Here is a 16,074-nt window from a genome sequence, read left to right as displayed (position 1 = left end):
TTCACGAGACTTCCGGAAAAATTTGCCGCACAGAATTTTTTGTCACTCGTCAAATTGGACGCGGTTGCGTCAAAAAAGTGCGGCCGGGAAAAAAATAGACGTGGGCAACAAAAAAAATTGTGCGACAAATGCCAAATTTTTCGTGAATTTTATGGCGAAACAGGACAGATTCGCTCATCACTACAAGGGAGTCCTGCAACAGGGACATATCAGGGAGCAAGTATAATGCTGTAGCATGCTACTGCATGATTGATTGCTGCTATAGCATTATACTTGCTCCCTGAGATATCCCTGTTGCAGGACTCCCTTGTTTCGGGCTGAAGCCTCCTTTCTGCTCTCTTCTACCTCCATTCTGCAATCGGAACAATCCATTACATGTAAGGAACAGCTGGAATGCCGCAGGGATGGAGGAAGTAGGACAGAGAAAGTATGCTGCAACCTGGAGCGAAATCTTCCCCATAGGGAATTAACCAGAGTTTAAACTGGGGAAGGAACAATAAAGCAATTTTTAGTAACAGGGGGATTTTACATTGGGGAGAGAGACGAACGCACTGTCATTTTGCACACAAATGTCCTAAAACGGCCACAGTAGAAACTTGAACAATGGAATCTACCCTCCCCTCCTGACTGCCGGAGATTAGCAAGCATGGCTGCGCTTCTGGGCACGTCACTTCCGGTTGATTCTTTGCAGTAGTAGCTCCAGGAGCCGCTTTAGAGAAGTGGCAGGATGGCAGCTAAAGGTAAGTGCTCTCCGACGGGCAAAAGAGCCATAAGCCGTCTGTACTATTGAGCTGGGGACGGATAACGTGTGGGTGTATATTAACTGCAATAAAAGGACCCTGGTTCGGGAACTTTATGTAGTCATAGTGCCGGTGTCTGCTGGAATGTTGTACCTACAGCTACAAGCGGCGAAAGTCAGTGACATATGTTGTGTGGCAGTGCCTATACCATGTGATGTGTTCATTACTTACATACATTTCCCATGCTTGTCCTGTGTGATGTACATTTCCCGTATCTATCCCTTGTGTTGTTTCCGTTTTCTTACATACGTTTCTTATCCTATAGCTGGGTAATGTGTAGTATATCAAGCATATCAGTAATATTGGCTGCTGATTACCTACAGTTTCCTGCATTCCCCTAGGTTTTACAATGTAGTTGATAGCAAGCCAGGATAAATACATCTCTTTGTATTGATTTTATTAAATAAAATAGTATTCCTGAATAATACATTTGGCAAAGAACACCCTGCCCCAAACAGAAGAGTAAGTGATGCCCAGAAAAAAATCACTGCTTGAATCAAATATAGAAACATGTATGGCTGCTTTTTCTTTGTTTACCGAAGGGAATCATATAAAAATGATATTAAGTAAATTTTATTATTTACGATTATTTGCTCAAGGGTAGAGAAATTCTGCTCTAATTTGCCCTGTTTGGCAGAAGCACTGACAGGCATAACATTCACATGGTTATAATAGGCAGCTGTTCTTTGGCTTAATAAAATGGGATCTATAAAAATAATATGAGGATATATATTCTGCAACTGTATGTAACTTGCTATTCTCTGCAATACTGGCTCTGACTTTTTTGTGCTGTAAGGTTCATATAAAAGTTGCCTAATGGTCTTCTTGAAAACTCTATATCACACCTTAGGAACTTTTGTTGGCATTACAGAATTTTTTTTTAAATTCAGTCTTATACATGTTGTGTATAGTACATTATATAGAAAGTGATCAAATTCTCATGCTGTATTGAGCCTGAAATGCAAACAGCAAAAAATAGGCATTTTTTACTATTTATGGTTATATCTGAAAATAAGAATGCTATGGAATAAAATTGAGTTATTTATTAGAGACAAAATACTTTCGTATTATTCCCACTATTTGCTTCACTACATCAAATACACAATGGGTAGATAGCAATTAATTCCTGTTTTTTTTTTTAATGACAGCTACTCATAATGCGATTTATTTTCACTGGATTAAGAAAAATGTTCCTTCATTAAAAGACGTATAGTCATACTTAATCTTTGCTTAGAAGAGGCAATAAGATAACAAATATAGTCTATTTATTGGGGAATTGAGATTTATGGGTAGTATAGACTGATAATATAGATGTCATGATATCCAACCATTCACGTTATTGGTTATTTGCCTTAAATAACTAATATTTTTATCAAAAGGTTGAGCAGAGAAATAGGTTTATTGCCATAGGTTAAGGTTCATTATTTGTTAAAATAGAATGTGGAAATCGTGATGATAATTCTGTCGCACAAAAAGCTTATTTAATGTCAAAACTAATAAAAAGAACTTGAAAATGAAAACACAAGTTGCCTATGAAATATTTATATGATATTTTTTTTTCCGTTCCTTAGAAAATGTCAGTCTGCCCTTCAAGCTCTATTGCTTGCTGGTAATGACCCTTATTGCTGCTGCATATACTGTAGTTCTTCGCTACACCAGGACGGCAACAAAAGAAATGTACTTTTCCACAACAGCCGTATGCATCACAGAAGTTATTAAGTTGCTCCTGAGTGTGTGCATTCTGGCAAAGTAAGTACTTCTTTCTTAGAATGCTTAACTGTATGTGGCCATATGAAGCAAATATTAGACCAGTTTAACAGTCAGCCCATGTGAAAACCTCCATCCAAAAACTGTTTATTTTCTTTCATTAGGCAAAAATTATTATTCTTAAAACAATGTAACAATTTTCAGGTCTTTTAATCAGTTTGCTTGCAACATTGTTTCAAGAGAAAATACACAGCCAGTCATATATTACTTTTAATAGTAATTATATTAAAAATTATTTTAAAACTGCAGAAAAATTGTAATTTAATTATATTTTCCTTTTTTGGTGGAGGACCCCTTCAACAGAGTAGTAAAGTAATTTCTCATGAATGCAGTCAGTTGGAGCCCCCCCCCCCCCCCCCCCCGCTGCAATGCAACTTCAATAAAAGTAATATACAAGTGTCTGTTTATTTGTTTATTGTCCATGTGTTGCTAGGCTCTCGCATTTGACGAAAGCATTTTGTACTTGTGCGTTTACTTCCAAAGGTCAAAAATGGTATAAATCCTAGGAAATGACTAGTTATGGATTATAACACTGAAAATTCTTTGGGCTGCCACATCCGGCCCATAGGCCTCCAGTTGGGCAACCCTGTGTTAGGCAGTTAATGGTTGTAGGCAGGGTTGTCAGGCCAACTAATTATGGCCTCTTGGCCCTGGCAGGTTGGATGACAGATACAGCTTGGATTGACTGCAGACTGTACACATTTATGCCAGTTAGAAGCACATTTGTGTAGGAATGGAAAATGCTTTTGAATAAAGTACTTGAGAGTTTCACACTGTGAATGCAGAGAGGTCTGCTAAAATATAAATGTTGGTGGAAGGCAGTTACAAATTTTAGCATAGTTGCTTCCTTATGAAAACCTTCCATATATGCCCTAAAATCCATTATGCACAATGTACTATGGGCTTCACAGCAGTCCTACATGCATGTCAGGTGATTATTGCTCACAAATACCCATTGCCACCTTTTCAAGTACTAGTAGTCTGACATTGGGATGTACCACAAATAAAGATGACTGCCATTGAACTCAACGGAGAGGGATGTTGGGGCATTTTGTTGCCTTCCCACAAATCTATTTCAGCAACAATTGAAAGTAAGCAGATTCATCGGTGTCATGTGATTGTGACTCTGTAACGTGGCAGTCTTAGCAGCAGTCTGAATTTCTGAGTGATAGTTGCCTGACATAATCACATGGTCACCATTGAAATCAGCAGGGAGCCCAACTGCTTAGTTAGTAATCCCCTGGATGACAACATTCATAAAGTTTAAGTTTTCACATATAAAAAGTAAGGCATTATGCTTTGTTTCTGACCAACTTTGCTGTAAATTGCACTTTTATAAACTATTTCTCCCAACATTTCCTTTATGTGTTTGAAGACAAATATTACACTGCAACATGGTTTACTTAACAGTATGCAAATATTTATGATCCAAGATAAGCAGGGTTGCCCTTTGTTAAGTGCTATTGTAATGGCTTATTTCTAATGACTGTTTATATTTTCCTAAATATAGGCTGCAGCTTTTAGCCATGACTGTGTTTTAATTCACAAAATGCTAAAAATCTCCTCAAATGAATGACTTGTTGCTCTTAATGTCTTATAATTATTTAATAAAATGATCACACTTCATTATTGCTATTGCATCGTTTGTTTAATTATATGGTAAAAAATAACATTCTCCTATACCATTCTTTCACTTTTCATTTAGAGAAACTGGAAGTCTTAGTAGATTGATAACTTCTTTAAAGGACAATGTATTGGGGAGTCCTGTGGAGATGCTGAAGCTGTCCGTACCATCCCTGGTTTATGCTTTGCAGAATAACATGGCTTTTGTAGCTCTGAGCAATCTTGATGCTGCAGTGTATCAGGTAAGTTCTAATGTTAAAGAGCTTCTTGCATGTTGACTGATAGTACCATTAGTAACCTGAGAAACAACTTCTTTTCTATGCTAATAGTAAAAGCATTGGATTTTTCCGTTTTCAACAGGTCACTTACCAGCTGAAAATCCCCTGCACTGCATTGTGTACTGTATTGATGTTGAACCGCTCACTAAATAAGCTGCAGTGGGTTTCTGTGTTCATCTTGTGTGGAGGTGTCACCCTAGTGCAGTACAGTCCAGCAGAAGCCACTAAAGTACAGGTAAGTGTTTCAAATCAATATGTATAATCTGGGCAGGTTCTGTATAAAAGTTCTGAGTATGATAGGAAGAGTATTAAGATGAATTTAAAATCCAGTTAAAGGCAATTGTTATGGGAATAAGGGCACAAGGGGGGTATACTGTTACCCTTGTGAAATTGCCCTCTTAGGTCATTGACAAATGACCCAGAAATACCTTTCCGTTGAATAGCATTGTAATTGCTGTATCCCGGTCAGTGCACTCATGCTCACTTGCTGTATTTTCGAGCAATAATTGCTCCGACCCATGATATATTTCAGTAGCAGCATGGAGGCTTCAAACATGCACTATTATACAGCCAGGAGAAAAGATCTGGAACATTTCTATATTATCTATGGGCAAAAAAAATTTAGTTTTATAGCAGTATATTATAAAGCTCTACACGAATGGTAAATGTTACTATATAATATGATAACCTTTTCTACAGACGAAAGGTTTATCTTGACATAGTGATAAAGTGGTTGCAGCACCGAATACTGCGGGAAATACAGAGAATCTAATGTTTCAACTCATGTCACTGCTGTTCAATAACCTGCATTAGCTAATTGCTATACACCCCGGTGGAGAGAGACCTTGTGCTGTCCCAGTTCTCCTTCAGAAAAATACAACTTGAATTCAAAAAGTGAAATTTAAATCTATGTGCATGGTAATGAGGGAGGCTTGATCTCACCTGTGGGGGGCGAATGGAGAGCAGTCCAAGTACTGGGTGTTGAAAATCTTATGGAAAGTGCTGGGAGTTGTGCTTGATAGCAAAGGTACTGATGGAGCATCTGCTTTCATTTGTGAGGGTATAGTTTATTTACAGGTTCCACTGGCACTTGGCTTAGGACCTATAGTTTATATGGTCACTGAACTCCTATGTGACTTGTAATAACCATATAAATTATAGTTGGGGGTTCATTATTCTGTCTAGTTTCCCTTTGCTGTAGTTGAAAGCAGGCTAGTTTACAAATAAGGTGTGGTAATATTTCTCCTCTTTTGCCATGGCATATTCCCGACAGAAAGCTGGTACTATTCATAATGCAGCTGTCATTTTGACTTTCTGCAACCCCACCCAAAGTAATAAGTGCACTTTACATTCCACTGCTCAGCAAATAAACCTTTTCTGCCTGAGTTAGCATTGTTAGCTGTTAAAGGGATACTATAAAAGCTGTGTGTACGTGCATATGGCTTCCTTTAGTTAGGTAGCAATGTAGGTATGTGTTGGATACTAAATAAATAAATGTGCCTTTGTGCGAGAACAAAGTGTGTACATTTGCAAAAGTTTTAGTTCATGTTTCCAGTCATCTCACATGCAACTCTTGTCACATAAATAACAGTAGTTATGTCATGCTCTGTGCCAGGAGCTCAAGCTATATATTTTTTTAACAAAGCACATATACTTTCAGTGTATCTAAGGCATATTGATTTCATGTTACCATGGGTATTTTTTTATGGCATTTAAAGTGCACCGATCTTTACATTTAATATGTATCAAAATACCAACCTTGTCTGTGACAATCTACAATACCTGCAGCATTACATTTTTGGCCTGATCACTATAGGTGCAGTTGCACAGAACTAGTATTTGCAATATGTTTCTGCTTTATTATTTTTGCTGCCACAAGCACCAAACTGTTGCATCTCACCTAACTCAAAAACTCTTTGAAATGCATTCCTGATTTTTACCATTTAAAATTTTACAGATTGAACAGAATTATTTACTGGGCATAGGTGCTGTTGCCATTGCTGTGCTGTGTTCTGGATTTGCAGGTATACAGGATCTTCTTACACACTATGTCTTGCTGTTTCATCAATATGTTTTCTTTTCAGAGGGTCTCAAACGCATAGGGGCTGATTTACTTACCCACGAACGGGTCGAATGGAGTCCGATTGCGTTTTTTTCGTAATGATCGGTATTTTGCGATTTTTTCGTATGTTTTGCGATTTTTTCGGATTCTTTACGAATTTTTCGTTACCAATACGATTTTTGCGTAAAAACGCGAGTTTTCCTATCCATTACGAAAGTTGCGTAAAAAGTTGCGCATTTTTCGTAGCGTTAAAACTTACGCGAAAAGTTGCGCATTTTTCGCGTAAGTTTTAACGCTACGAAAAATGCGCAACTTTTTACGTAACTTTCGTAATGGATAGGAAAACTCGCGTTTTTACGCAAAAATCGTATTGGTAACGAAAAATTCGTACAGAATCCGAAAAAATCGCAAAACATACGAAAAAGTCGCAAAATGTTCGTTTTCAAGTCGGAACTTTTCCAATTCGGGTCGGATTCGTGGGTTAGTAAATCAGCCCCATAGTATACGGCAACCCAGTTAGCTAGAAGGACTACTCCAGCAGTGTTAGGGCTCTGGCCCACGAGGAGATTTGTCGCCTGCGTTTTTTCCCCCAGGCGCTTTGGCGACAAGTCGCCACGACAATACACACGAAGAGATTTCATGCGAGTTGAGCTCCAGGCGATCTGCTACCCATGGTACCACTCAAGAGTTACCCCTCCCACATGTTTACTCAAGTCGCTCAGAAAAGGGTCTGTGTGCGATTTGAAACAGCAGGTGACTTGAAGTAGCCTCGTATGTTTTGACGCTGGCGATTTCCATTGGTATAGCATTGGCGTCTTGTCGCCAAATCGCTCTTTTAAAAATCGCCGGCGACAAATCTCCTTGTGTGCCAGAGCCCTTAGGGTTTAACCTATCTACCATTCCCTTAAAGGAGAAGGAAATGTAAAATCAGATAGTGATTGTTATTGCTTACCTTATACCCCAATCTGGTGCTTCTGTTAGGAGAAAACCACAACAGCCAGGGGTAGATGCGAGATAGTGATCCTCTTCTGTCTGTATTTATTTTTCCATATCCTGGGGTCAGTGCATTCACAGTAGGGTGTGAATGCCGCCTTTTTTGTTAAAGTGTTAAAGTTCACCTTTTCAAGCACAAGTAATGTAAAGACAGAAGAAGGAAGAGGACCGCTGGCTCACAGCTACCCTGGGCTGGTGCGGTTTTCTCCTAGCACCAGCCGGGGGTTTCAGGTAAGCAATAACAATCACTGGGGGAGGGGTGCCTAACATTTTGGCACCCCCAGTGATTGTACCTTTCCTTTTATTTTAAAATAAGACAGCATGTATTACTGAAGTTAGGTCAGAGATGTTAGTGGCAAACTGGATAAATTGTGGTAATTCACTATCCCACAACTCACATCTATTATGAACAGACCAGGGCTTTTTTTCGATACAAATATTTTTCTATTGTCAGAGTAAGGCACCAAGATCCCGTTGCATAACTCTGATATTAAGAGCCAGCCAACCACTGGCGAGCTCATACTTTCCTATTTATACTGTGCTAAGTCTTTCTCAGAAACTTCTCTTGCCACCCCTATATAGTTAACAGCCTCTCTATATTATCCTACTTATCATGGCAATCAGTTTGGCCTCAGTCATTTCCCTGTCCCATGCACAGGCCTAAATTAACTCATTCTTGTCTTTCTCACTTGGTTTTCTTGGATTTGGAAAAAAAGAACAACATAAAAAAAAAGTTAATGCTATATGAAAGAAGGCCCCACCCATCAGAGAATTTCCCTGGTAGCCCTTAAGGCCAGTGTAACTGTATAACCTTGCATTTCTGCCTGTTAATACAAAGCAAGCATTCAGTATCTGGTGGACATTTCTTCATTGTAAAAAGAGGAACTAAATGGCATATCTTGTCTTATAATGAAGTAAAAATATATAGATAGCGGGATATCTGGACAAATAAATCTAAGCTTATTTTACTCAAAGTATAGGAGAAAAAAAAATTAAGATACCAGAAAGGGCCAGAGAAGTATCTGGGGTTGGGCCCACATAGACTAATGCCAGATGGATTGTTTTCTCTTCTGGCATATATAAGAGATTGGATGATTGAAAACGAATTGGCACAGTATCGGTTCCAGGAAAAATATGTATTAATTTCACATTTTCAAAATTGAATGTTTTCATTCTTTGTATGATTTACGCAAAAGTATAGCTAGGCCAAACTTTAATCTGTCTTAATGATCAAGATATTTCTTTTTCTATTTTAGGGGTTTATTTTGAGAAAGTTTTAAAAAGCTCAGACACTTCCCTGTGGGTGAGGAACATCCAGATGTATCTTTCTGGCATTTTAGTGACGGCATTATGTGTATACATATCTGATGGATCGCAAGTCATTGAAAAGGGCTTTTTCTATGGCTACAATTTCCTAGTATGGATTGTCATTTGTAAGTAGGCATTTATTCTTCCTTAAATACTCAGCATCAAAGTGCATAGTGTACTGTGTTTATAAAACATTCTGGAGGTGATTTACTAACAGAGATGCTATATTTGTACCAGTTTATCTACACACAACAGTCAATTAGCAATTAAGCTGGCCATATATGTACCACTTAAATCGTACAAAATGAGATTTTCAGGGAATTATTGTTTCAGGGGATTATAATTTTCGTACCACGGTCGTTTAGTCGATTGGACAGGTTAGAAAATTTTGTTTGGATACCGATAAAATCTGCACATGTACTGTGTATTGGCCGATATCCTTGGGGGACCTACAATGAAAGTTACTTTCATACAATTGGGGGCAGATTTATCAAAATACGAGTTCGAATCCCGAAAATTCGGATTTCTGAAAATTTCTGATGATCACAAATATCACGAAAATGCTTACGGAAAAATCGTATTAGTCACGATAATATCGTATTGGCAATCCGAAAGTCTTTTCATACCGAACAATTGTAAACCGCTGCAAAACCGATCCGATTTTTTCACACTAAAAATATGAAAAAGTAAGTAAATGTGCCCCTTGGTGTTTGCCAACTATTTCATGTTCAAAACATCCTCCGATTTGTATTTTTAGGGCTTTATTCTACAATTTCAGTCTAAATGTTTTGTTGTAGATTGTTGCAGGTTAGTGAGAAGAAGACTAGAATCTGAATGAAGTCTTAAGATGAAAATCTGAGTAGCTGCTATGGCTGCAATGTTGTTGTTTAGTAAATCAGCCCCACCTTCAGTTTTATAATTGGGAGCATTCATTGTTTTTCAACATCGTAACTGTTCTTTATTTAAAAAGTTTAAAAAGGCTTGGCTGACACAATCAATATTGTGACTCCAGCTACATTATTATTATTATGTGTATTATTGTGTCTTCTGTGCACTTTTGTAGAATTGTCATCATACTGAAAGAGGATAGAGCATGTTTTCTTTTAAACAGAGCCTTTTACTCCTTCCATTTTACACTACAGCTGCAATATGTTACTTGCTTTCAAGAAACCACTGCCAACGTTATAGTACATTAAGTGGTGTGTAAGTTCATTATGTGTTGCTTTAGAGAGACCTCTGTTTTAGGAAAAATACCCTTACCAATGTTCCACTGTGAAGTCAGATTCCAGGATTGGAACTTCAAGTCTCAGTATCCATCACTTCACAATGGAACAAGAGCTCATAATTGCAACCAAATGAGCAAATTTATGATGTATAATGTCACCATAAATGCATCTTATTCTGTTTCTCTTGCCTTATATTTGGTGATGCAAATTGTGGGTATAATAAAGATTAAACAATCACTCTACTAAGGGATTTCACATATCAAAGCAGTTCTTCGCGTGTTCTAATATCAGAATATGTCTTAGTAGCAAGGGTTACAAAAATCCATTTAAACTGGGCTCAATAAAAGTTCCTATGGTAAAACCTGCTTACGAACCTCACATAAAGAGCAGCCTGCGAGGGGAAGTTTCTTTAGTCTTCTGCTTCCTATTTTTGCTTCTAAAGGTAACCATAGGATAAACGATCTGCTCATCTACTGTGCTAAATGAGTGGATCTTTTTGCTTTTGAGAAAAGCAATATTGGGTTGATCGATCACAACAACAGAAAATCAGTCCATTGGGGCAAGGGCCTCAACAAGCCGATGGGGTTCTCATCACAACAGGATTTTTAAACCTGCCCGATCAATGTGGCCCATTTTGCATGTAATATATACAATAACTTGGGGGAAGGGTGTAACCCTAAAATGGTTCTGCTTTTTTGCAGTGCTTGCAAGTTTTGGAGGCCTCTACACATCAGTTGTTGTTAAATACACAGATAATATCATGAAGGGATTCTCTGCAGCAGCCGCCATTGTCCTGTCCACCATTGCATCAGTGATTCTTTTTGGTTTACAGATAAGTATGTTATTTCACTTTAGGTTTATACAATCACCTGCAACTTATTTTGAGCTTTATTTTCACAATTTATATAGAAAGAGTAGCAACAAAACCTCTGGAAATGTGCAGCCCTTTTTTCAAAAAAGGTGGGACAGATTATACATTTGCAGATAGAACATACAAAAGACAACATATCAAATGTTGAAACAGAGATATTGTTTTCTGAAAAATATATGCTCATTTTGAATTGTCTCTGGTAACACGTTTCAAACAAATGTGGGACAGCAGAGGCTGGGTCTCTCAGAACTAAATATGGGGTGGGGTACACCACCCTGTGACACGCTGCACAAGGGGCAAATATTGCAACAATTAAAAAATAATGTTCATTGGTGTAAAATTCAAAGAATTTTGGGATTTTATCATCTACAGTATATAGTACTATTATACTTAATCACTAAGAGAATCCACAGAATTCTCTATAAGCAAGAAAGAAGGCTGAAAAGCCACTATTGGATAGTTGTGATTTTCAGGCCTTCAGCCTGCACTGCATTAAAAACAGGCATGGTTCTCTGGTGCAAATCACTGCATGGGCTCAGGAATACTTCCAAAAACCATTCTTTGTGAACACAGTTTGTTGCTGCATCCACAAATGCATAACCAAGTATGAACATGATCCAGAAACACAACCGCCTTCTCTAGGGCCAAACACATTTAAGATGGACTAAAGGGAAGGTGCTTAAAATGGACTCAGATGACGTGTCTTGTGGTCTAACAAATCAAAATGTGAAATTCTTTTTGGAAATCATGGATGCTGCATCCTTCAGGCAAAGGGGAGAAGGATAATCTTGCTTGTTGTAAGTGCACAGTAGAAAAGCCAGCAAATGTTGTGGTATTGGGGGTGTATTAGCACACATTGCATAGGTAGCAGAACATCTGGGAAGCCACCATTAATGCTGAAAGATATACAACGTATACAGGTTTGGAAGCAACATATGCTCCCATCCAATATATTTTTTAGTAAAGGCCTGGATTATTAAAATATGACGAATGAGGCCTGAACTGTTGAGCAGCTGAAATCCTATATCAGGAAAGAAATTGGTCTCCTCAGTTCCCAGTGTTAAAGGAAGACTTGATGCAACACAGAGGGAAACATGGCCCTGTCCCAACTTTTTTTTTTTTTTTTTTTTTTTAAAAATGTGTTTGCTGGCATCGAAATTAAATGAGCATGTATTTTTCAGAAGACAATAACATTCTCAGAATTAACATTTGATATATTGTCTTTGTACTACTGGCAATTAAATATAAGGTTTAAATTATTTACAAATCATCCCATTCTCTTTTTATTCATATGTTACTGAGTGTGCCGTTACAAGAAAACACTTCTGCATGAGTACCATACCTGTACATGGAAACTTGATTTGTCAAAGTAATGATGCAACAATATAATCAATATGCAGATAAATGTTTTGGTAGCACATGTGGTTTCTAGTGGCTGGAAAATGACCGGTATAAAACTTATGTTTGACTCACAGTCATGCGATTTTAAAATCTCAAATCTAACCAGAATTTTCTTTTTTGCCAAAGCCACAAACCATTTCTTGGAATATCCAAGAGATGGTCTAGTATATAAATGTATAACTATAGGACAGACGGAAATGGAACAGTCACTTTCTGCCCTTTTCCTACTTACATTTTTATACACAAGTATGTGCTTTTGTGATCTGTTTATTTTTCCCTCTTTCTCTGTAGCTTTAACGTTCGCCATTGGTGCACTGTTTGTTTGTGTGTCAATATACACATACGGATTGCCAAGAAAAGACACAACTACGATAGACGTAAAGGAGCTTAGCAACAACCTCAGTGGAAAACTGATCAGTGTGTGACGTTTGCCAGAGCATGACCGCTGAGACTGTTACAGAGGTAACCCAGAAAAATCAAGGACAAGTTGCATTACTCCTTGCTTCAGGCCGTGAAGAAGCAGGCAGTATTTGGGCCTGTCCTGGCATGGCTTTAAAAACCATGCTTAAAGCTGAATGTAACATGTGCAGGACTATATCATATGGAAGGCCAAATCATGTATGTCCCAAGCAGTGGTGTATTTAATTGCTCAGTATTGCTTTAAGTTAACTGAAAAGTTAACATCTTGTAAAAGTTACAATGAAGCAAGTAGCGTATGAAGAATTTTTTGCAAAGAGAATGCCAAATGAGGGTAAACGACTGCAACTCATTAAAGAATTAGTAGAACTAATTGTGTACTGCATGCAAGTAAATGGCCAGTGCCAGTGGAATATGCTGCAGTTGTGCCCAAATGAAGAGACTTACGCTCAAATGCAGACAGATTTTGCCATCTTTAGAATATTCTTTTTGTTTTCACTGCTGCAGTATTTTCAGACTTGGAAACATGTAGTTATTTTATTTGCACTTTTTAAATTTTTTATGGGATTGTTAGACTGAAGGCCAAGATTTTTTTTTTTTTTTTTAAATTATGAAGGTAATAAAATTTTCTCAGTAAAATTTGAGTTGAACCTGTCCTTATTTTTTACAGTGTGTTCCTGGTTACAAATCATTGTTCTGCTTTTCTCTCCTACCAACCATTAGGTTCAGTCGTGTACCTTCAATGTGCTGGGTGCCTCTCCCAATAAATCTTTGTGGTGTCTGGTGTGCACCCACAGCAAACAAGCAAGGCAAATTTGAAGTGGCTAGGATGGGGAGCTACCATACAGCAGTACCTAAGGTCCAACACTCCCCCCAAAAATACCATGGGGTCAGTAAGGAGGTCTCATAACATACAATGTAAGACATTTGTATGTTTCAGATTTAGTTATCATTCTCGCTAAAAGTCAGTCAGCAACCCTAATGTTCAAGGGGATGTAAAGGCAAAAATAATATTGCACCTAATGCTTCTACACCTATAAAGAAGCATATTTGCAATATACTTTGTTTAGAAAATCTGTACAGTTTTTTTTTTTTTTTTAATTATTGATCTTCTGCAGCTGATCTCCCTCTGGAAGCAGCTTGCAGAAATTCACTGACAACCAGATTTTTTAACCAACATTTATTGTATATATGCTTCCTTTTAGGTGGAGAAGCATGAGGTGCAACATTATATTTGCCTTTACGTCCCCTTTAACTGAATACCAGAAGTGCATAAAAAGTTGGAAGTCAGGTATTAGAAGGCTAGCTACAATCTCAGAAACCACTAAACAGAAAACAAAGTTTACATCAATTCATATTTTGGGTTTACGTCCCCTGCATCTATCCTATACATGCTGGTAGGCAAAGACTTTAAATGCCAAGAAAGTATCTCATGCGTCATTTGTATTTCGAGCATTCCCTCAGCATGAGCAGATTTTGCTGATAGTGCAGGTGGTTAGGCACGATGACAATCCCCTGGGCACCTAGCCATGGGAGCTGTCATTTGAATCCTGCTCTGTGAGTCTACAATGTTTTTGTTAATTTTTGTTACTTACTTTTCAATTTAGCCACTTTCCAGTTTATATTCCAGTCTCTCATTTAAACCACTGCCTGGTTGCTAGGGTATATTGTACCCTTGTGGGCTGACAGCTGGTAAACAAAGCTAAATATAAGTATGGGATCCATTATCCAGAAAGCTCTGAATTATGGGACTCCATTTAAATTACTTCCTTTTTCTCTGTACTAATAAAACAGTACCTTCCACTTAATCCCAACTAAAATATAATTAATCTTTATTGGAGGCAAAATAATCCAATTGGGATTTTTTTTAGTAGACTATTAGTATGGAGACACAAATTACAAGTTTTGTGTTATCTGGAAAAAACAGGTCCCATACCTGGGACCACAGGCATACCACCAAAATGGTAACACAGTTAATTTAAAGGTGAGCAACCCCTTTAACAGAACAGTGCTAGAACTAGGATGCAGCTGGCTTTTGTTTTCAAGACTTGTGTCTCCCTAGTTGTCAGAGTACATATTCAGACCTTTCTGATTACCTGGGGACAAAATAACACAATGACAGCTATTAAGGGTTTATTTGAGCATCCTATAGTATTTCTATGTACAGGTATGGGATCCCTTATCTGGAAACCAGTTATCCAGAAAGTTCTGAATTACAGAAAGGCAATCTCCCATAGACTCCATTATAAGCAAATAATTCTAATTTTTAAAAATGATTTCCTTTTTCTCTGTAATTATAACAGTACCTTGTACTTGATCCCAATTAAGATATAATTAATGGAGGCAAAACAAGCCTATTGGGTTTATTCAATATTTGAATGATCTTTCGCAGACTTAAGTTATGAAGATCCAAATTACAGAAAGATCCCTTATCCAGAAAACCCCAGGTCACAAGCATTCTGGATAACAGGTCCCATACCTGTATTCGGCAGTGATTAAAAACAAAGAGCAACACCCTCCCTCTAGAGATAACTACATGATACATGTGTAAAGGCATCGGTCTGTCATAGTCTGGATCATTAGATGCTAATAATGAAAGGATCATTTATTCATTTTCTGGTTTCAACTCCAATTAGGAATGCACCGAATCCAGGATTCTGTTTGGGATTTTGCCAAGATTCTGCCTTTTTCACCAGGATTTGGATTTGGCCGAATCCATGGTCCTGGCCAAATCAAATCCTCAAAATCATGTGATTTTTCACCACCAATAATCCAGGTTAATCTCTACTAACTATTTCTTCATGATTTGAAGACATAGCTTTCTTTAAAGGAGACATATCCTATAAAAATTATGAATGTACCAGAGAATTATACTCCTCTAGATATAGAAGGATTGTGCTTAAAAACGTTGTATTTCAGACTGATTTATTGAGAAATTACACCAAAACTCCACTAGTCCCGCCCATCAGTTCCACTTCCTGCTGGCTGAATTCTCTGGATGAGCTGGGGAGCCGGCGGCCCTCCGTACACTGCACTGTAGGATAGGAACCAATCAGCAGCTAGGCTGACCTGATAGGGAACTGAAGCCTGTCTTTGCTTGTGGGAGTGCAGGGCAGTGATTGGCTCTCCCCCTCCTACTGTGCTCCTGGCAGAGACCGTTAGGACACGCCCACTCTCCATTTCAAACTCGGACAGAGAAGTGTTAGGATCTATAGGGTGCTCCAATAAAGGGGCCATTTTTACAGAGAGGATTAATTTTCATGGTGATCTTTCCTGCACTCCAGAAAGTTGTGAAAATATTGTAGTTATCTATTAATATTCTCATAAC

At 38.0% G+C, this 16,074-nt stretch overlaps 1 protein-coding gene across 2 annotated transcripts; it reads left to right on the top strand.

Moving 5' to 3' along the window:
* Positions 1–573: 573 nt before the first annotated feature.
* Positions 574–13,390, top strand: slc35a1 (solute carrier family 35 (CMP-sialic acid transporter), member A1). Of its 2 annotated transcripts, none has more exons than XM_012962930.3 (8): positions 574–740; positions 2,372–2,549; positions 4,273–4,432; positions 4,551–4,703; positions 6,426–6,492; positions 8,780–8,956; positions 10,759–10,893; positions 12,621–13,387. In XM_012962930.3, the coding sequence occupies exons 1-8, from the start codon at positions 728–730 to the stop codon at positions 12,752–12,754; spliced, it is 1,017 nt and encodes a 338-aa protein (XP_012818384.1). In that variant the 5' UTR covers positions 574–727; the 3' UTR covers positions 12,755–13,387.
* The last annotated feature ends 2,684 nt before the right edge of the window (positions 13,391–16,074 follow it).

Source organism: Xenopus tropicalis, chromosome 5 (genome assembly GCF_000004195.4).
Source record: "Xenopus tropicalis strain Nigerian chromosome 5, UCB_Xtro_10.0, whole genome shotgun sequence".
Classification (NCBI taxonomy): domain Eukaryota; kingdom Metazoa; phylum Chordata; class Amphibia; order Anura; family Pipidae; genus Xenopus; species Xenopus tropicalis.
Note: the sequence above shows the minus strand (reverse complement) of the source record. Positions and strands in the feature narration are given on the sequence as shown.